The 21,098-nt window shown below is 29.8% G+C and overlaps 3 protein-coding genes across 4 annotated transcripts; 1 reads left to right on the top strand and 2 right to left on the bottom strand.

The window, feature by feature from the left end:
- The first annotated feature begins 12 nt into the window (after positions 1–12).
- On the top strand, positions 13–3,649 carry LOC117213851 (transcription initiation factor IIA subunit 1). 2 transcript variants are annotated; one of them, XM_033460706.1, is made up of 8 exons: positions 13–205; positions 1,032–1,242; positions 1,468–1,719; positions 1,812–1,999; positions 2,089–2,184; positions 2,487–2,630; positions 2,728–2,817; positions 2,945–3,649. In XM_033460706.1, the coding sequence occupies exons 1-8, from the start codon at positions 182–184 to the stop codon at positions 3,050–3,052; spliced, it is 1,113 nt and encodes a 370-aa protein (XP_033316597.1). In that variant the 5' UTR covers positions 13–181; the 3' UTR covers positions 3,053–3,649. The 2 variants fall into 2 exon arrangements, with proteins under 2 accessions (XP_033316597.1, XP_033315830.1); XM_033459939.1 differs by having other exon boundaries at positions 1,432–1,719.
- An 80-nt stretch (positions 3,650–3,729) lies between these two features.
- LOC117213170 (CCA tRNA nucleotidyltransferase 1, mitochondrial) lies at positions 3,730–5,860 on the bottom strand. Its single transcript, XM_033458760.1, has 6 exons — positions 5,807–5,860; positions 5,350–5,659; positions 4,985–5,261; positions 4,647–4,841; positions 4,221–4,577; positions 3,730–3,950 (listed from the first exon to the last, which is right to left on the bottom strand). The coding sequence occupies exons 1-6, from the start codon at positions 5,858–5,860 to the stop codon at positions 3,749–3,751; spliced, it is 1,395 nt and encodes a 464-aa protein (XP_033314651.1). The 3' UTR covers positions 3,730–3,748.
- Positions 5,861–8,667: 2,807 nt separating this feature from the next.
- On the bottom strand, positions 8,668–20,429 carry LOC117204005. Its single transcript, XM_033445185.1, has 14 exons — positions 20,234–20,429; positions 18,916–19,073; positions 18,745–18,819; positions 18,535–18,604; positions 18,080–18,417; positions 17,774–18,004; positions 17,490–17,647; positions 16,844–17,360; positions 16,340–16,575; positions 14,595–16,245; positions 10,704–14,522; positions 10,334–10,462; positions 10,061–10,191; positions 8,668–9,850 (listed from the first exon to the last, which is right to left on the bottom strand). Exons 2-14 carry the CDS (start codon positions 19,030–19,032, stop codon positions 9,832–9,834), a joined length of 7,491 nt encoding a protein of 2,496 aa, XP_033301076.1. The 5' UTR covers positions 19,033–19,073; positions 20,234–20,429; the 3' UTR covers positions 8,668–9,831.
- Positions 20,430–21,098: the final 669 nt, after the last annotated feature.

Genomic DNA, 21,098 nt, shown 5'->3' with positions numbered 1-21,098 from the left:
TGCATTGGTTTCTCTTGAGATAACTGTTCTCAGTTCATGTTAGAGTCAGGTGGAATGGGAGACGTGTCCACAGTATATAAAAGAGCGATGCTACCGCGGATCGGCTTCTGAACTGGGGCTGATTTATTCGTTGGATTATTCCTATTGTTTTTCTTATTAGACAATACGAATTATCCTCGCAATGGCCCTCAGTCAGACAACTGTGGTGAGTAATAAACATGAACAAAAGCAACAACTGATTAAAAAAACAATTAATTGCAATCATCACAATGACGACAATGACGATTTTTATCGGTCGATTTATGTTAATACCATTATCATTGTTATCCTCATCTTTGATCCCTTTTGTTCCAACCAAAGATTATTTTCTTTCGACATTTATTCTCTTTTTGAATCAAATCGCGTTTTGCAATCTTAATAATTACAAATTATGAATTTCTAGGTTGTATAATGCTAAAATTCTAAAACGTTATCAGTGAAAATTTTTAATCAAATTCATTGCGACTTTATTTATATTTTCCTTTTCAGATAAATTTCTCCACAACATTTTTTCAAAGTGTTGTAGGTTAGAATTGATGGCAATATTTTCAAATGGTTTCAATGTCCCTTAATTTCTCTATGTGTTCTTTTTTGTGTAATTAAAGCATACTAAAATTATCCTATATCTTCTAAATAAATATTGGAATTTCTTTAAAAAAAAAATAGATTTTTAGACAATAGTAGAATATAAGTAATTTATTAAAGAATAAAGGTGTAGAATTCTATGAATAATATTGTTTTAAAATATTGTATTTTATAGTCGTTGTTAATCTTTAATTATACATATAAAAAGATTAGTCTGATACATTTTAGATTGATGTATTTTATCAAAAGTAATTTTCATGAAAACTAATTCATGAAAATGCTCCAAAACTTTAACATAACATTAAGATATAAAATAAAGTAAAGTAAAAGGAAAAGTATTATTGAACAGATAAAGTAATGTAAATTTTAAAAATGCCAATTGATAATGAAATTCATGTTAATTACAGTTAAAACTATACAATACTGTGATAGAGGATGTTATATCAGGTGTAAGAGAATCATTTATAGATGAAGGTGTAGATGAACAAGTATTACAAGAGCTCAAACAAATATGGGAAACCAAATTAATGTCTAGTAAAGCTGTTGAACTTAATCCAGATCCTCCAGAGCCTCAGGTTCCCCAAATAAATACGCACAAAGCTGTGCCTGTTAACAAAGGTAAGATCTATATTTTCTCTTATAAAACAATATTTTTAGTGAAAATAATTGAAATTAAGAAAATTTTAGAAGGATAGAAGAGACTATCAAATAAAATTATAATTATAACAAATTGCTCTCATCATAGGATTGCCATTAAAAATTAAAAATATACTTTCTCAACAAATTTAATGCAGTTTACACTTTTAGGAGTAACTATAGGAAATCATTTTGTACAACAAACAGGAGGAAATTCTGCTCCTCAACAAGCATCGCAACAACAGCAATCGCCTCAGCAATCACAAACTCAGACACAATGCCATTCAACAACAACTGGTATACAACACACTGGTACACCAGTACAGCAATTAGTAACATCAACGCCAGCAGTAATGGACAGACAAGTACCTATTCAAATAACATTGCCACCACAAACGGGCGTTCCTGATGCTCCGTTAAGAGTTTTAACTATTCAGGTTCCTGCGTCTGCAATTCAAGGTACATTGAAATAACATTCACATAATAGTTAACATATATTGATATTAAGGAAATAAAAATGATGTATTTACAACTAATTAATTTACTTTTAGGTAATCAGTTGCACACAATTTTAACAGGACCAGTTATTACAGCTGCAATGGGGCTGCCAGCAAATCTAGCTTCCACATTACTCCAGCAACATGTTAATTCTACACTTCAGGGTCAAGCAACGCTGACTCCACTTCAACTCGTTACACAAAGTGCAAACAATGTTTCTCAGCGACCTGTCCAAATTCAAGTAATTAATAGAAATATATAACAGTATATTATTGTCATTTTATACATTCATATTATTTTAACAGTATATATTAACCTTACATTTCTTAGGAGCAAGCAACATTGACACCACTCCCAGTTAGTCAGCCTCTTCAAGTTGTTACGCAAAATGCGAACAATGTCTCTCAGCGGTCTGTTCAAAATCAGGTAATGAGAAATAGTACATTAAATTTAAATAGTAAAAGGTATAATTTTATATATACGTTCTAATTTCATATATGAAGAGATTACTACATTATAAACAAAATATGTTAATTTGGCCATTTAATTCTATAATGAATAATATAAATAAAATATATAACAATTAGTCATTTGACTAGTTTAATTTATTAATAACTAAAATTTATTTTTTATATAACTCATTTCTCTAAAATTATGATTATTTTTTATATAGGAGAAAAATATGAACAAATAAGAATTAGTTATTTCTTTCATTTTCTCACAAATAGAATAACATAGCACAATTAGATGGTCCACTTGGAGATTCGTCAGATGATGATGAAGAAGAAGAAGAAGAGGATAATGAAGATGAAGAAGAAGATCTTGATGATAAAGAAGAAGATGAAAATGATGAAGCTGCGGCAAGAGAAGAGGTCTTTAAAATATTTCGTTATTTTAGTTTCGTTTTATTTGTGCTGTGCTACGAAATAGAAAAATCATTTATTTAATAATATGACTCCTATTTCGTAGGAGCCGTTGAATTCAGAAGATGATGTAACAGATGATGACCCGGCAGATCTTTTTGATACTGATAATGTTGTTGTTTGTCAGTATGACAAGGTATTTAATAATTTTACTGTGATACATTACTCTGATAAATAAAAAATGATATAAAGGGATTTATTTATCAAAATCCAAATATAGTTATTAATATTATTTTTTTAATAAATGAAAAATCAATTTTTAGATAACAAGGAGTAGAAATAAATGGAAATTCTACCTCAAAGACGGAATAATGAACCTTAATGGCAAAGATTATGTTTTTCAGAAAATGAATGGTGATGCCGAATGGTAAATAATATGTAAAACTATGGAAATTGATTCGGTAATGTGTTCACGTGAAATTGGTTCAAAATTTACCTTTAAATTCGTGCTCTAAAAGTTTTTTAATTTCTTTAATCAAGATATGCGATACTTGTTTTAAAATTTATATGACGCAGGATTAGGCTCGATTGGAATTTCTACTTTTTTTTCTTCTTTTTTTCCTTTTTTTTTTAATATGAAAAGTGCACTGAAACCTCAGTTATTTAATTGAATAAAAAATATTTTATACTTATTGATCTTAAGTTTAAGAAAGAATATTAATAATAAACTCTTTTATGCCTTTAATTAAAGAAAAGCATAAAGATTTTGAATTAAAATAAGAAAATATTAGCCATTCCAAAATTCGCATAATTCAAATTTAATTTGAAGCAAATATCGTATGATCAAGATTTCACTGTATAAAAAGCTCAATAATCAAGCAAGTCTGCTATTGTATTTTGAACAGTCTCCAAGTTTTTTCATGTGAGTTTACTATGTAAATAAATTCTAAAGGATTGCAATCCACCATAAATATGTGATGCTCTTAACAATAAATGTGTCTTATACTGTTAAAAACCTTAATACATAATATGTATAATTGTTTTTCCTCTTCTTATTCCTTTTAAAATTATAAGTATGAAAGTTCTATATTATTCAAAAACCAAAATATATATAGTTTCATCAAAATTTATTTACTTAAAAACATGTTATCTTTTTCTAACTTTTTATCCTCTAATTCACTAATAATTCGTGGGACCTCCTGTAATAGTTCTTCTGCATTTGTTTGAAAATCTTTGTCCAACCAAATATCTTTTAATTCCTTAATAACAATACCCATCATTTTCCCCTTCCTAACATATTGTTTTAACATGTCTCCACTAACTGGAAATCTGAAAACATCAAAATATATAAGAATACATTATATAACATATTAAGAGTAACAGCGATAGTAAATCTTTAATAAAAGTATAAATATAATGTGAAAAAGATTATTTTATAATTGAACCTTGTTATACATATAATTTAATGCGTAATATTTATTGTATGTATACTTTCATTTATTTTTAAGTTAGTAGAAAAGATGAAAAATATTTACATTTTAACGTATTTTCTATTATAATTATATTTCAGATTGTTATAATTTTAAAGTTGGTTGTTACCTTGGTATTACTAATTTTTCTACATCTTTAGCAAGACTAAAATATTGTTTAGAGTTTAATAATTCACAAATATAACTTCTTGCATTAACAACATTTCCTTTCCAATGAATAAGAATTCTTTTCCAAAATTTTAGATTTACTGAAGGTTTGTCTTCCTCGTATCTAACCAAAAATAATGCTAAATCTCTTTCATATGCAGATAACTTTAATCTATTATGAAGTTGCAATACTTCATTTTCATCTTTTAGCATTACAGCAAGATAAGTAATTGGTTGCAAAGAAATATTATTTTTTTTAGATGTATCGTAAACGATCTCAAAGTTTTTTATATTTGGATTTTCTGGAAGTCCCACATATCTGAAATTAAATATCTATAAATGCATCACATTGAGTTTATTTTCATTCTACTTTTTAATTTACTATTACCTTGTGATACCACATTCTAACAATTTCAAAGTTAGTTCTTTAGCATAATTTCCAGAAAGGATTTTTGACCATTCATTCCAAATTCTTTCTCCAGATATTCCTTCCAATCCATGTATATTTTCTTTTATTGCTATTATAGTAGATTCATCATGAATATCTGGTTGTTCTGCAATTCTTCCATAAAATCGAAAATACCTATATAATATAAATTTTATGCAATTAAACAAGAGAATTTTTATATAGAAATAACTTAATTTCAATTTACTTAGTATTAATTTACCTAACTTGAAAAGATGTATATATATCATTAATTACATGAAAAACTAATAAAGAAATACCTAAAAATTCGAAGATAATCTTCCTTAATCCTACATGTTGGATTTCCTACAAAAACAACTCTTCGTTTCTGTAAATCATCATAACCGAAGAAATAATCATATATTCTTCCTTCAAAATCAAGAAACATGGAATTTATTGTCAGATCTCTACGAAGAGCATCTAATTTCCAATTTTTTGTAAATTTGACTTTTGCATGTCTACCATCAGTGTGTGTGTCGATTCTAAGTGTAGTTACTTCAAAATTTTCTTTATCATTTATTCTTGAAGTAATTGTACCTGAAATAATTTCCATGAAAGGAATTAATTTTGTTACAATGTATCATTTTAATAATAACAAATAATACTGGTATATATTTCAACATACCATGCTTTTCCCCTTTATTATTAATCATTCTGATATTTTCTTTTTCAAACATACTTTTCATTTCCTCTGGGGTAGCATCTGTTGCAAAATCTAAATCTGCAGGTTTTATATCCATTAAAATATCTCTGACAGCACCACCAGCAAGTTTTAGTTGATAATTATACTTTCTAAACAATTGTGCTAAAGTATTAAGTTCTGGTGTAAATATAGAATGAAACAATGGATTATCCAGTTTTTTAACTACTGGATCAGATCTGCTTCGTGGCATTAATTCTTCCTTCATCATAACTTTTTGCCAGGTTTTATACACCTTTTCAAAATTTTAAATGTTAGTTATTAAAACAATTTTAATGAAATAAAATTTTTTATGACATCATTCATATGAAGCTTCAATCTTGATAAGAACTTAACCTCAATGTTTTAGTAAAAGAGTATATTTGAAATATTATATATTTACTCTTAAAAGGCGATAAGAAGAAATATAATTTACGCCAGAAAGGACTGTAAACATCACTTAGAATTTCTTATATCTCCTTATTATTTAACAAAATAATTTTCTCGATTGACAGCCACTTTGAATACCACTTTGCTTCATTGATAATTATTCATAAATGCCAGCAGTGCTGCTTTGATCTTCAATTTTCAAAGAAGATACTTTTATTAAAAATGAAATTATTCGCCAGAAAACTATTTTTTCTTTCGTTATCTAATTTTTATAATGTAAATTGTATTTTGAATGAAAAATTCGTATGTTATTAAATTTTATAGGTTATATTTACGTAAATTACATAATACGTATTATTATCTTTATCATTACTTCTTTTTATGTTTACATATTATGTTTTAGAATTTCATTAGAAATGGCTTTTTATATGCATTGATACATCAACAATTAGAAATGTTCTTATGGGTATAGGTTATATTTTTTATTTGTATTATGAAAAATATAAAAAATTGTATGCAAGTCTTTCATTAATTAGTAATTAAAAAATATTATGGTGAAATTAAAAGATTATATAAAATAGAAATAAATATTTTTGATAATACTTAATAAGATTTAAATTTAATTACAATTTTAGTCAATTATAAAATGTTTAATTTAAAAAGTTCAACTTCATTTTTGATAATATTAAATTCTTTATTTCTCCCTTCATTTTATATACATCATTATTTAGTACAAAAGATTCCACACACATACGCAGACATCCTCGTTACTGTTTGCACCTGCTACAAATTTGAATCCATGGTCATTCAAGTTTTGGATATCGTCAATTATTAAGCAAGTTCAATTTTCCATATCGTACCTAATTCTTGACTTGAAAGGATAAAAAGTATAAAAATTTAATAATTGAGGGATCTTTTGTTCGATTCTTTAACATGTAGTATATATTTTTGAAAACACTAATCTTTATTTCTTTTGTTTTTGGCATTTTAATATTATTATGTACAATGCAACAAGTTTATGATCCTATCATTATTATCTGTGAGTATTTTCTGGAGCTTTCGTGTAAATATTATATGACTTTCTGAGATACTTGAGGTAACAATACCTTTAGTTTACTATTCTGTGGCTTTCCCGTGGTTTGTAGGCCACAGTTTTTCAAACTTTGACTTCATCTTGAACACAATTCAACTTCACTACTGCAGAATGTGGGTATAGAGAGATGAGAAGAATTTTTATATATACATTAGTGATTAATTGGCGGATGTGACAAACTAAGTACACTTCCTATTTATTTTAACCTTGTGATACAATTACAAATAGACCCCGTTACATATGCATATGAAACTAAGTCTATAATATGATATAATATATATATATATATATGTAAATATGTAACATATATATATATATATATATATATATATATATATATATATATATATATATATATAATATATATATGTTATATATATATTATATATATATTATATATATATATAAATGTTACTAATATAAATATATTATATAGGGATATAATATCCATCATCTACTTTTTAAACAGCAGACTAAATAATCTAGACATGATATTGTCAAATAATTAATTTAAATAAATGTTTATGTATAAAACAATTAGAAGGTTCAGAATTGGATAATAAGATTTTCTGTGAAACAATACATGTTTTCAGAAATAAGGATAGGAAATCGATTTAATGGAAAGCCATTTTTTTTTACTATAAGCTCAACTGACTTAGCAGTTGTAATTTTGTTATTGATTGTAAGTTAAATGTTCAACATGATTGGGCGGATGGCAGTAGGCAATGCTCCAAATGATAATCACAGACAGACTGACTTTGGGTATAGAAGTTTTAGTATTATTGTTAATGTTTTATCACACTTTTCAAAAGAATATTCTAATTAAAATTTTAGGAAATGAATTATTTTTCAATTTGTTTTTCGTTGGACTACCTTGCTCAACTTATCTAGAATTTAGAAAGTATAAATACAATAAGATCTGGATAACGTTCATGTATATTATATGAAACACAAGAGACACAGTTCTTTTTAAATACACATTATTTACTTTTTATTACTTAGCGTTGAAAAGAATCGAACATTATCCGATCGCTTTTATGTATTTCAGAGAAATATGCTTAAACATGATTGGCTAAATATCGGCCAACCGGATTTGATATACGTTGAGCAGTACCTCTTGAAATCCTTATTTCACAATTTCAGGAGAGGATCTTCTATTTCTTAAGGCTCATTTCCATTCATCCTATTTCGCTCATTCTCGCACAGATTTTATGGCTATACAACATTAGAGTTGGACAATTTTTATTCGAATAATAATCAATAAACAAAATACTTAAATAAGATGTTATTCTCAAATAATTATTTATTTTTGACTAATTGTATTATATTTTTGCAAATGAATGCGATCCTTATTTGAATAGCATTTTTTAAAACATCCAGTCGTCACAGAAATTTAATAACTTTCTATTATAATAATCATTTTTTAGATGACACACTATAAAAAACATTGTTATTTATAATACAAAATTATTTGTACTCGTATAATTAATAAATTTTATAAGATAACTTCTTAAGTGATCAGTTGTTTAATATGAAATTCAATGATGATTTATTTAATTCTGTTAGTTTTAATACAATTATTCGAAATATTTTTGTAACACAAACAAAATAGACTGTATATTTATTCGAATAAATTTCATCCATCCAAATAGACTTAAAAATAAATAGACCATAATCCTAATTAAAGTTCCCTTAATCAATTACCTACATATTAATAATACATATATAGAATAGTACTAATAACAATGCAGTAATAGACACAATGGTAATAATAATAATGATAGTAATGATAATAATAATTTATTCGAATAATGTCCAACTCTGTATTAAGAGTCAAATTACAATATGTACGTTTGAAACGTGGTATTTAAGCATTTTTACACGTATATTAAGAAATATGAAAATGACAGTCTCTGCGGAAAAGCCAAAAGTATCAATTTGTCACATACATATTTTATATGTTAACCGATGCAAGTATCGCAAATATTGATGTCCAATTTCCATTAAATAAACTGATAATGACTAATATTTAATTATTTGAATAAATAATTATCAAAGTATTGTTTGTAGTGCCAATAAATATTTGTCTATGTAAATAAGTATTTTAATACTATGGAGAATAATATCACTACATTAGCGTTTTTCACGATAGCATAAATATTCATATAAAATTTTTGTATACTTTTCTTCTTTCCATAAAATTTTAACTGTACAAGTTCTAATATTTATTGATTTCAACAATATATTGCAAACTTTAGTAGAAACTTGGGTAATGTCCTTTCTTAATATGTTTCATAAGTAATTTTTTTAAAACATATGTAAATAATAACAGTGTGTAAAATTTATGATATGACGTAAAGAAAAGAAAATAAATATTTGATGATTTAGATTGTCAATTGCAATTGTATTCATTAAAAACATATATAACTCATGAAAGACGTGAATAAAAATTCACTCTATTTGCATTTTATTCACACTTGTTGATTAATTTATAAATTTTAGTGCTTAGATATATACAGAAAACGAATTAGTTTCGCAATTAAGTATTCAAATAAATGTGAATTCCAATAAATTTTGTAGATATCGAAAGGCATAGTATTTTTAAAAATTAAATATAAGTTGAATTAAATATTATGTGAAGAATGGATCTTCCGTAGAGACAATTGAATTCCCTGATGAAGCGAAGGGTATTGTTTATATAAATAAATGGTATTCTTAGAAGTTAACTGATCAATCAATCAATCAATCAATCAAGCAATCAATCAATCAATCAACCAATCGATCAATCAATGAATTAATTACGTATTTACAGACAATACAACATACATCGCATCATCGAAGAGCAGATTAGCTCTTTGAAAAGCTCACTCACCGCTCATCGAGCACGACGATCATCTGAACTATAAAACCGAAGGGAATTGAACGGACACCTAGCCGACTCGTGATCAACTCCACAAAATTTTTCTATAACAGATAAATTTTAATTTGTTTATGTTACAAACGATCACAATTCTTTTCATAAATAATGCAAAAATAATCTACCTTTATTTTAATTAACAAGGATAGATAGTAAATAATTATGATGTAGGATAAAATCCTTAAATGTAAAAGTAGTAAAATATTCTTTAAGCCTGAAAATACAGTTTTTTAAAAAATTGGATTGTGTTTACTTACGCTGGTTTAGAGGCCTTCACGGAGGAACTCTCAGTATTTTTCTTTTTGCTACTTCTGCATTTTCTGACGTAGGCTTCTATTAAGTGGGCTATCTTTTTTGGATTGATTTCTCCTGTTTTATTATGACATATCTACCAAAACAATAAAATGAAAGCTAGGCAAATATTATAAAATTGCTTAAGCACTAATAGATCATGTTCTGATAGATAGTATTTCTTTTCTGACGTTTCCTGTTGTAACTTTTATTTAAAGGAAAAATATATATACACCTACCTTAGGTACTGCTTTCCGCATAATATCCTTGTACTCTTCTTTTGTTACGTGCTTTTTTGTGTAATGTGGTTTCAAAACTAATTTCACTTCTTCAACTACTCGTTCTTGACGATTTAATTTTTTTAGGAACTACAAAATAATTAAACGTAATATCATTAAAAAATATATATGGTAAACAGGTTATTTAATAACCTTTAGAGAAATTAAGGGCTTATAATATTTAATTATAAAATATTTCAGAGAAATTTATTTTCAAATGTGATGCTCTAAATTGTTTTTCAATGTTTCTCCAATATTTTGACAAATATTTATATTTATTTTTGCTTAAATATTAGAAGTAAAGAGAACCCAAAAGAAAAAAAATCCAAACCTTATCCTTGACTTGCATTTCAACTGCAGAACTTGGAAGATCATCCAATATTTGGAGCTGGTTTTCGTCCATTCTAACACCAACTTTCGGATTTGTGGACTTCTTCTTATCTTTTTGAGGTTTTTTGCTTCTACTCGATTTACTGGTTGTTTTTGTGGCCGGTAAAGCACCAAAAAGGGCATCGAAGGCATCCTTCTTTTCGGTGGATTTTGCCGTTTTTGAATTGCTAGTTTTCGTAGGTTGAGATCCAACGGGTCCTGCTCCACTTCCTGCTCCAGCAGCAGGTGAATTGTTATAATTCGTAGGACTCGGTGGATCGAAGATTCCATCGCTAAGTGTCGACCCAGGCGAATAAGGGGAAGACATATCCACGTTGTCCGCTGTTTCCGTGCCGGCATCGTTTCCATTTTGTCCGTTGGTTTTTGTTTGTCCGGATTTTGAGCTTCTTGAGGATTTGCCTGAATTCGTAAAAACCGAAGGTGCCTGCGAACGATCGCCAGGTCGTTGTTTTTGCTGATTACTCGGTGAAATTCGATTTGACTGTAACAAGTTACGTTGATTACTATTCGAATTTGACGCATTAAATACTCCACTTCTCTGTACTGCTGCAGCTACTGTAGCTAGTACAGGATTCATCACCGCGAAAGGATTACTCTGGTTTTGCACATTTTGTTGGCTCTGCTGTACCTCTAAATTCCCGGTTGAGACTGCAGTGTCCTTATTGTTTTCATTATCGTTAACGTCATCCCTTTGCGGAGAAGCTCTCTTGATCGTAACCATAGAAATGATCTTAGGTTTCTCCAGTTGCTTTTCTTGACTTTGTCTCTCCTGATTTTGCAGATTTTCCTCTTCAAGAATATTACTATCCGCAGAATCGTGTTTCCTCGGTGACCTTCTTCTTTCATCGCCGGAATTCGCCTCTTGACTAACATCGGGTGTTGGCGATCTTGATTTCGTTGGATCAAATGGATCATATGCATCTGGACTAGTCGGTGGTGATGTTGGAGGTTCTGGAGGAGTATTTGGTCCAATTTTTAATCTCAATTCTAGCTCCTCCTGCGCTCTCATTTCTAATTCTTCTTCGACCCTTTCATCCATTTCCTCCTCTTCTTCCTCATCTAAAAGCGGATTCAACATTGACGGTCGCAAGTTACTGCTCTGCTTATTTATTGAGAATTTGATTTGTGGCTCTGGAGGTGTTTTTGGACCCTGAGAAATAAATTGTTCTCGTGGTGGAGAATTTTGAGATGGTTGACATTGATCCGGCATAATTTGTTGAATTTGCTTATCGTCATCGTCACTAAGAACTATCACGTCTCTAGGAGATGGAGTCTGCTCCCGGAATGGAGACTGATCCAGATCAATTACTGCAACTGGCTTCTTTGTAGCGGCTATTTCAGCTGCTTTTGATTTTTTCTTTTTATCCTTCTTAGGCTTTGGAGATTTAGAACGCTTATCCTTCGACTTTTCTTTTTTCGATCGTTTCGGCGGATCAGTTTGAAGTGATTCCCTACGGCGTCGTTTTAGGGGAGGAATTAGAGGAATTGTTTCTGGAAGTTCGGGGACTACTGCTTGATCGTTTTCGTTATCCTTATTAAAACACACACTAACCAAAATATTATCTCCACTGGCGAAAACCTCTTTTGACGGTGGAGGAGTCCTGTTCCTTTTCCCCTTTCTTTTCTTTTCGTCTTTAGCCTTTTTGCTTTCCTTTTTACGTTCTTTCTTTTTCTTCTTAATAGCTTCCTTGTTTGTTAAAATTACAGTTAGATTTTTTGGCGGAACTGACACATTATCTAACATCGGGGACCATTCTCTAGAAGTAATTGGTTCTTGTTGTACATGCTGTGGTGTTTTTGATCTAGATCTCGACCAAGATGGTGTCCATTGTGCACTCCAAGACTCTCTTTCTTCTCTTTCCCTAGAAAACTCTTGTTCCACAATTTTGTCAACTTGTTCCCAATTCCTAGAACAAGATCTTCCTTTTGATCTTGATCTACTTTGTGCTTTTCTCTTTGAATGTTTCCTTTCTCTAGATTTCGACGACTTTCTAGGTGACTTTGAACGAGACTTCTTTCTGTTTCTTGATCGACTTCGAGATTTGTACTTTTTCTTGTCTTTACGCCTATCGCGAGATCTAGATAAAGATCTTCTGGATCTTGATATAGATCTTCTTTGTCTAGATCTTGACAAAGACCTTCTTGATCTAGAGACCGATCTTCTAGATCTTCTTCTTGATAAGGATCTCCGTTTTCGAGAAACAGATCTCGATCGCCGTTTCCGAGAAACAGATCTCGATCTCCTTCTAGAAAGAGATCGTTTTCTTGAAGAAGATCTTCTTCTAGAAGTTGATCTTCTCTTCGGCGATTTACGTCTTCCACGCGAAAGAGATCTCCGTCTGGAAAGAGATTTGGAATAAGATCTACGATCTCTGGACCACGACCTTTGTAATCTAGTTCTGGATCTGCTTCTGGAGCGGAGCTTGGAATATGACCTAGAACGTTTGGATGAACTACAACTCCTAGACCTACTTCTTTGTCTCGATTTTTCTCTAATATCTCTTCCATACTCATCTTTCCTAGGTCTTGAAGGTCTTTCTGCAACTATTTTCCTAACATCGTATCTGGGTAATTCCTTCCTTTTTTCTTTTTTCTTCACCACTTCTTTCTTTTTCTTTAGCTTTTCTCTTTCCTTCGATTTTGATCTTTTTTCTTTGTCTCTATAGGACCTCTCTTTCGTACTTTTTGAAAGTTTCTTCCATGCTACTTGATTTTCTGAAGCAATATTTTCTTTATTTTTTTCTGTTTCTTTGCTCTTCTCTTTCTTTTCTTTTTTCTTTTGCTTCTTTTCATCTTCCTTTTCTTTTTCAGCCTTATCGCCTTCTTTCATGGTCTTTTCTTCGATAATTTCACCATCTTCCATTTCTTTCTCCTTTCGTAAACTCAACAAGGTTAACTCATCTTCAAAATTCATAGCTTCGTCCGTCTCCGATATAGCTTCTGTACCTAAGACATTGTAATCTACTGGAGTCCTACAGCTATCTAAATCGTCAGGTTTATCTTTTGTTGGTGTGATTGGTTCTAATCCACTTTCAATAGGGGGTAACTGTTCAGAAGAAGATTTTGATTCCTTCAAGGGAAGTTCATCTTTGCAAGGAGTATAAGCTCCATCTGATTCCCATGTGTTCTTATCAACATCTTCATCAATTATATCCTTTTTGCTCGTTTTCTCTTTTTCTATGGGGAATCTTTCTTCCTCTTCTTCCTCCTCCTCCTCTTCTTCGTCGTCATCATCATCGTCATCCTCCTCAACATCATCATCGTCATCATCTTCTTCTTCTTTATCAATATGTCTTTGTTTTTTATCATCCTTTTCACTTCTATAGTCTTCAGGGTCCTTAACTTTTACTGCATCGTGTTCTTCTCCAATTCTTGAATCTTCTTTTAAATCTTCATCTTCAACATCGGTTTTTAATGTCTTATGAAGCGAAGTGAACGTTTCACTTTCTTCTTCCGACAGACACTCGTTGCTTATTTCATTCTCTACTTTTTTTGGAGACAACTCGGTTACATTTGGTGAAATAGCTACATTTGAATCTTTCTCTATTGCGTCATCTTTAGGTGATTCTATTAATTCTTTCTCCTTTTCATCTTCATCTGCGTCCTTTTCTTTCAAATCCACAGGATTCGTAGGTGTCAAAAGTTCTTCTGAATCTTCCTGTTTATCTTCTTTCAATTGAACTTCCTCTTCATATTTGTTTTTAGCAATTCTTTTCCGTTCTTCTTCGCGGTCAACAGAAGTCTCTTCTTCTTTTGCAGGCTGCAAAAGTAATGTTTATAAAAATAATTACACATGTAAAATATAATATATTGCATTATAACTACTACTTACCTCAGCTTCTTTTTTCTTTTCATTGTTAGTTTCCTTTTCTTCCTCTTGCAGTCCTAACAATCTATTATTAATCTTCAATTTACTACCAATCTTGAACGTAATCTTTCCCCGGCTATCGTGAGAAATCTTTTTTGGTGGAATTTTACTTAAAGTTTGCCTTTCTTTTCTCAATGCTTCAACATATGGGTCTGATGGTTCTGGAATATCAGCTAGATCACAAGCTTGAACATCGCCAACAATGACATCATCATCATCGGGAATCGAAGGAGGGAGAGGAGGTGGTTCTAGTGGCCCTATTTGTTGAGATAATTGTTGTTCAGTATGCCGTGCTACATCGATCGTTTGAGAGGAATAAATGGAGAAGTTTGGACAATCGGCTTGAGAATCTTCTTCGTCCTCGTCATCATAAGCTGATAAACGAATAGATGTATCCGAGGTGTCTATCTGTGCCATATTTTTCACACTGTGTTCTTCTTTCTTCTCTTCCGTAATTTCTTCGTTTTTCTTTGTTTCACTATCGCTATCACTATCTACAGAGAAGGGGTCATACTTATCATTCTTTGGAGTATCTTCTTTTTGGCTATCATCAATAACTAGTTCTTGATCACTATCTTTATCGCTCTTAGAATTTTCTTCAAAGTCTAAAAGTCCTGATGGAGGTTCTGGTGGAGGTAACAGAGCCATTGAACCATTTTGTTGATCTTGAAGTTCTCCATCAGATTTTGTTTCAATATCGCAATAAATATCGCAATCTTCCTCTTGTCTAACAGAGACATTTTCAATATCTTGTGGTTGTTGGTCTATAGTATCGGTTCTCGGAGTGTCTTCTGGTAAATTTGGTGGCATATTATTTTGAGGACGTTCAACAGGAGCTTGTGGTGACCGAGGGCGATTGAACCTCTCAGGAAAAGAATGATGCTCAGAAAATCCTTCAGCAAAATTAAATTGTGGTCTACCTGAAGGCATGAAGCGGAATCTTTCATTTCTAAAGTGTTGAGGATTTCGATTTCTAAATGGAGGATTACCTCCGAACATTGGAGGTCCGCAATGTTCAAAATTTGGATTATAAAACGCAGGTGGTCCGAAATCTCTTCCAAAATTACCTCCACTTCCTCCATAACTATGTCTTCCACTCCCACTTAAAGAATCTCTTCCATAGTTTTGCCCACCATGACTATGCCTTGTATTATCCCTGTAACCACCCCTAAAATTGCCTCTATTTCCTCCTCCACAAGGATTATTATACATTGGAGCCTGCATAATCGATTCTGGATTGATTGTAGACACATCTAACGGAACATCAGATCTAGAAATATCTAGTGGAGCATCAACTCCAGAAACTGTATCTTCTACAACAGATTCTGTCTCTGCGGTTTTAGATAACCCTTTTTCTTCTAATTTTTCTTTCTTCAAGTCACTCAGCTCCTTCTTTTTCTCTATTAAGAGAAGCCCATTAGCTTTCAAAGTCACATTACTATTTTTTGAATGCCAAATCTCTTGGTCGTTCATTATACTACTTAGAAGATCATGTTGAGGTTGTTGTGGAATAACAACGTTTTTTAGACGCAAGTGCCTTCGAGAGGAAATTACAGAATGTCTTTGAACAGTTATAGTGGGACCAATAGTCGCATGATAATCTTCCATATCCGATCTATAAACGAAAATATTAAAAACTTAGTTAATTTCATTATATTATTCAATAATATTATTTCAATATCTAGATTCATATATACTTATATATTTACCCCGGAGGACTATAATCCAAATTAAGACGATCTCCGAAAAGACTAATTCTTGAGATTCCAGAATTATGTCGGGAAATGTTTAATGCGGATCTTTCTGGTATAATTGGTCGATTTTTAACAGTAGGTATTAAAATGGGAATAAATGGCTTACAAATACCCAGAGAATTTGCAAGTCTTCTCTTGCTAGTAGTTAAAGTAGTGGCTACAGTTCTAGCGCGACGTCTATGATTTTTTCTCTATAAAAAAGTAAATATTCTTATTTTTAATTATTTTTTTAAATATCTTTGTCCTCGTCTTTTCTTTGTTCCATTATTTTTCCATTTTTCATAATTTGGATATTATACAATTAACATGACTAAATATTTTGTAGAAAAGATGTTTTATTAAAAAAAAAATACGCATATACCAGAGAAACAGATTAATTAATTATACACATACTCGTACATATTACTCGTACATATACTTATATATAACTATGACTTTCAGAAAGCAATATTAAAATACCTTTCTTCTTTTTGTTTTTCTTCTTTTTGATCCAACTGCAGCCACTTTGACATATGCTATAATCTCTTCCTCTTCCCCATTTTCATTACGTTCTGTAATTCTAACTTCTTTTAAAAGAGTTCCTCTAGAAACATTTTTAGATCTTCCAGACTTTCTTGAATTATTTCTCGTTCCACTTTTTCGCGAACTACCTCCAGATCGTTGATTATTACTATCTTTTCTTCTAGTTTTATTACCCGAATTTTCGGAATTATTTTTGTCATTGATTCTTCTTCGAGATTTCCTGGAAATACTTTCATCACTGGAGTCGCTGGAACTACTTCTATATTTTCGTGATTTTCCAGAATGTTTATTCGAACAGTTACGATCTCTAGAACCTAAAGAGCTGGAGGCATTGCTTGAAGATCGACTTTGACTTTTATCTCCATAGGATTCCAAACCAGATGAAGTAGAAGGTTGATTTGGATCAAATGTCAATTGACGAGTTAATAGCGTATTATCATCCAGTCTATTTCTTCTGTAAATACGGATTTCGCGTTTATTAAAAATTTAAAAATCTTTGTACTTTAATTTTCATAAAAATTTATTGATGATAAATTTTATTAATGAAACTCAAATTATACATATTTTTTATCTTATCATATACCTTCGAATAGTAGCTCTAACACGTTCTGTATGTCTAGTGCGAGGTATAATCCTTGGATAATAATCTTGTGGTACATTGGTACGAATTCTTCCATAAGTAACACCAAGTCTGCGAGCTTCATCCACTAGATCTATGATTTCCTCCACATCAATTTTCACCTAAGAATAAATAATGTAACATTTTGTTTAATCTTTCAATGGTCATATATTATTGGTAGTAATAATGTTCAATCATTTCAGATAGAATTACTGATACATATATGAATATGAATATAAACAGCTTACAGTTTCTGCATTGGTTTGATTATTCTGGGAACATTCTGGACAAAACCATTCCTCTATAGGTACTTCATCTAATGGAGGCGTCAAGCATTCTAAATGGTAACCACGATCACAACCATCGCAAAGAAGCATACGATCTTCTCTATTACTTTGATGGCATACTTCACAAAATGTAAGATCATCCAATTTCTCTTCTTCGCTGGAAGCAACTTCTACCGGGATGCATCTTATAATCTAGGAGAAAACATAAAACTAGAAATTAATTTTTATTCTTTAAACGATAATTATTTTTATTTTCATAATACATACTTGACCACCTAGCTTATCTCGAACATTAATTATCGTGAAAGTTTGTCGATCCACTGGACAAGTATTTATATTTTTACTCCACTCAATTAAGCATTCTAAACAAAAACAATGTTCACAGGAAGAAGGACTGCCTAATTCCTGTCTTTTAAAAGGAAGTAGACAAATTGGACACTTTTCTACTTGATCATCATTATTATCAGTATCTGTATCTGATACAATTTTTGCAGGTTTTTTAGCTTTTGGTTTTCCAAGAACTTTTCGCCTGACAGGAGACTTTTTTTCTAATTCTGATGAGCTGCTCCAGTCTGATTGCCATTCTGAAATTTCACTACTGTCTCCTAAGAAATAAATTTGATGGATATTATTTATAATATCATGAAATCAATAAATTTAGCTGTATAAAAGAATAAACATTAATAATTAAGACTTTAATCCCTAAGTATCTTTAGACTAACCAAATTCCTTGTATTTACTAGTGTTCGAACTGCTGCTCTCATAATTGGACTCATTCTCTGAAACGACTCTCTGAAAATAAATTTGGTACATTTTTTTATAATGTATCATATAATTGTGAGATATGGTAATTGAATAATTCATTTAATAAAAATTTATGAAGCATAAAAATCTTCAAAACGGTAAAATGTGTTTTATATTTGAGAACTTACATGGTTTTGTGTTCGAATAGGTCTTACTTGATCATCACTATCTTCATCACTAGTTTCACCTTCACTAATGAATTTCTATAAACATGATATTAAAAGAAATATTCAATTGGATTGAAATATTATGTTTAACAATAATAATTTGTAACTTAATTAAGTGTCAATTTTACATACAGAAGTCTTTTTTCTTCTACGAGATTGCACTATAGATTCATCACTATCTTCACTATCAAGTTTGACAAGTTTTTTCCGCTTGCCAGATTGAGGAGTTTGATTACTGTCACTAGACATTTTAAATTCTTTGTAAAATCATATCCGCCTTGTCACATATCCTATATATAATTCACAACATTAGAAAATATTAATAACATTAAGTAATGCTTTATAATATTCATCATGTTAAAAATTTATCACAATATTTAACCTATTTCGGCATGTAATATTTGAAATTTATATTTTTTATATAATTGTATTTTTTTCTATACGTTTCATTGATTCAATATATTACTTTATACCTTCTATTAATTACCTCATACTTTTATTATTCTATATTTTTGATAAATTTAAATATTAAGAATATAACAATCTATAAATGTAAAAGAACATTTTTAGTATAAACTGAAAAATATGTTAAATTATCAAAATAATATTTATTTAATAAGATTTGAGAATAAATAGACAAAGGTAACTGTTTTAGATTATATTCGTACTATATATCAACAAGATCATAAGATACTATAAAGTTACATGGAAAAAAGAGTTAACAAAAATAAAAATCAAGTTAATGAATACAACCTAATATGAAGATTATTAGAAGATATAAACTTAAGAAGAAAATATAAAGCAAATATTGTAATAATTACAGAAAGAAGAAAAATTGGCAACAAACATAGAATGTCCATATAAATACATCTGTTAAAATTTATTATTTTTTAAGCGAGTCATAAATTGAATAAAACTTAGTTAATGTAAATAATATAAATATGGTGCTAAGACTGAAATGAATAAAAGCGGGATAAAAAATTAGTTTTATATTTAGATTTAAATGAGACAAAGATCAACGTTATAACTAAATATGTACACATTTAATGCACAATGCCATATTTATTCCAGAGATATTACACATATATTGTATCTTATAGAATAAATTGTAAACCGGTTTTTTGGCTAACAATTAAAATGATATAGCCAGAGGAAATTTCAAAATATTTAATTTACATGCCTATCCAAAACTCGTCGAGGTACTTTGTGAGTCACTGTATATAACCACATTAACACATCACTAAATTCTTTTCATTGGAAAAAAGTTACTCAAATAAAATATTTTTTTCTCTGGCATACTTTGCAAATGATTTTTCTTAATCGATCGTCATTTCGATATGATTATAAAAAATTTTAATAATAAATTTACAACATTTTCGATGAAATTGTGCTAAGAATAAGGGTCGAGGATGGAACAATTCGAGGAAGAACCTAAAAAATGTCAATTTACCTTCGAAATTCTGACGATTCCGATTTTGCACTGTATCAAGAGGATCTAATATCGATCATACATCATTAATGATTTAATTATTGGCTGATTCGATGTTGTCTTCGATGCAGTTTTACAAATGTTGACAGAGGGTACGCTTAAAGTTGAGAAACTGCCGACATTTTGGCTGCCGACGCCGTTCGCGACGTTGCGCTATTTTCTCACTGTTTGTCTAATTCATCGAGAAACTACATATTTCATAATTATTTATATAAAATAAATTATGTTTTGTTTTAAGAGAGATATATATATTTATAATGTCTAGCTGGAAAATTTCTAAAATTTAAAAGATTTAAGTTTGTTTAGATCGTTGCTTGATTTTTGGTAAGCATCCGCCGGAAACTACAGAAAAGCAGTAAATTTAACTTTTAGCTTAACTTTAGTTGTCATATATAGTTATGTATATCTTTAGATAATTTTTCAAGATTCACAACTTTTGTTCATTGTTTATTCGTAAAATTATCGTAAAATTATTTGTTTTTGTATTCTTATCTTTATTTATATTTTGATTGCTGCTAATTTTATATTATTATATAGATTACATACTATGATAAACGTTTAATATTATGAATACTATAATGTATTAATTAATTAATGTTACTATTCTTATTATTATATGATTATTTTCATACAATGTAAAAGATTCATTGAATACTATGTTTTGTATATAACGTGTCATTGATACTTATTGCTCAAATCGATCGTTCAAACAAAATTGAGCGTAACTTGAGTAGAAAAAGATATTCCTCGTCTAGTATTAAATATTTTATAATTTCAATGCTCTCCGATTATCTTTGCATAATAACTTTTACAATATTAATTTTCC

The sequence above is a fragment of the Bombus bifarius genome, unplaced genomic scaffold (genome assembly GCF_011952205.1).
Source record: "Bombus bifarius isolate JDL3187 unplaced genomic scaffold, Bbif_JDL3187 scf7180000007964, whole genome shotgun sequence".
Taxonomy (NCBI): Eukaryota; Metazoa; Arthropoda; class Insecta; order Hymenoptera; family Apidae; genus Bombus; species Bombus bifarius.
The sequence above is the reverse complement of the archived record's forward strand: the minus strand, read 5'-3'. Positions and strand labels throughout refer to the sequence as shown.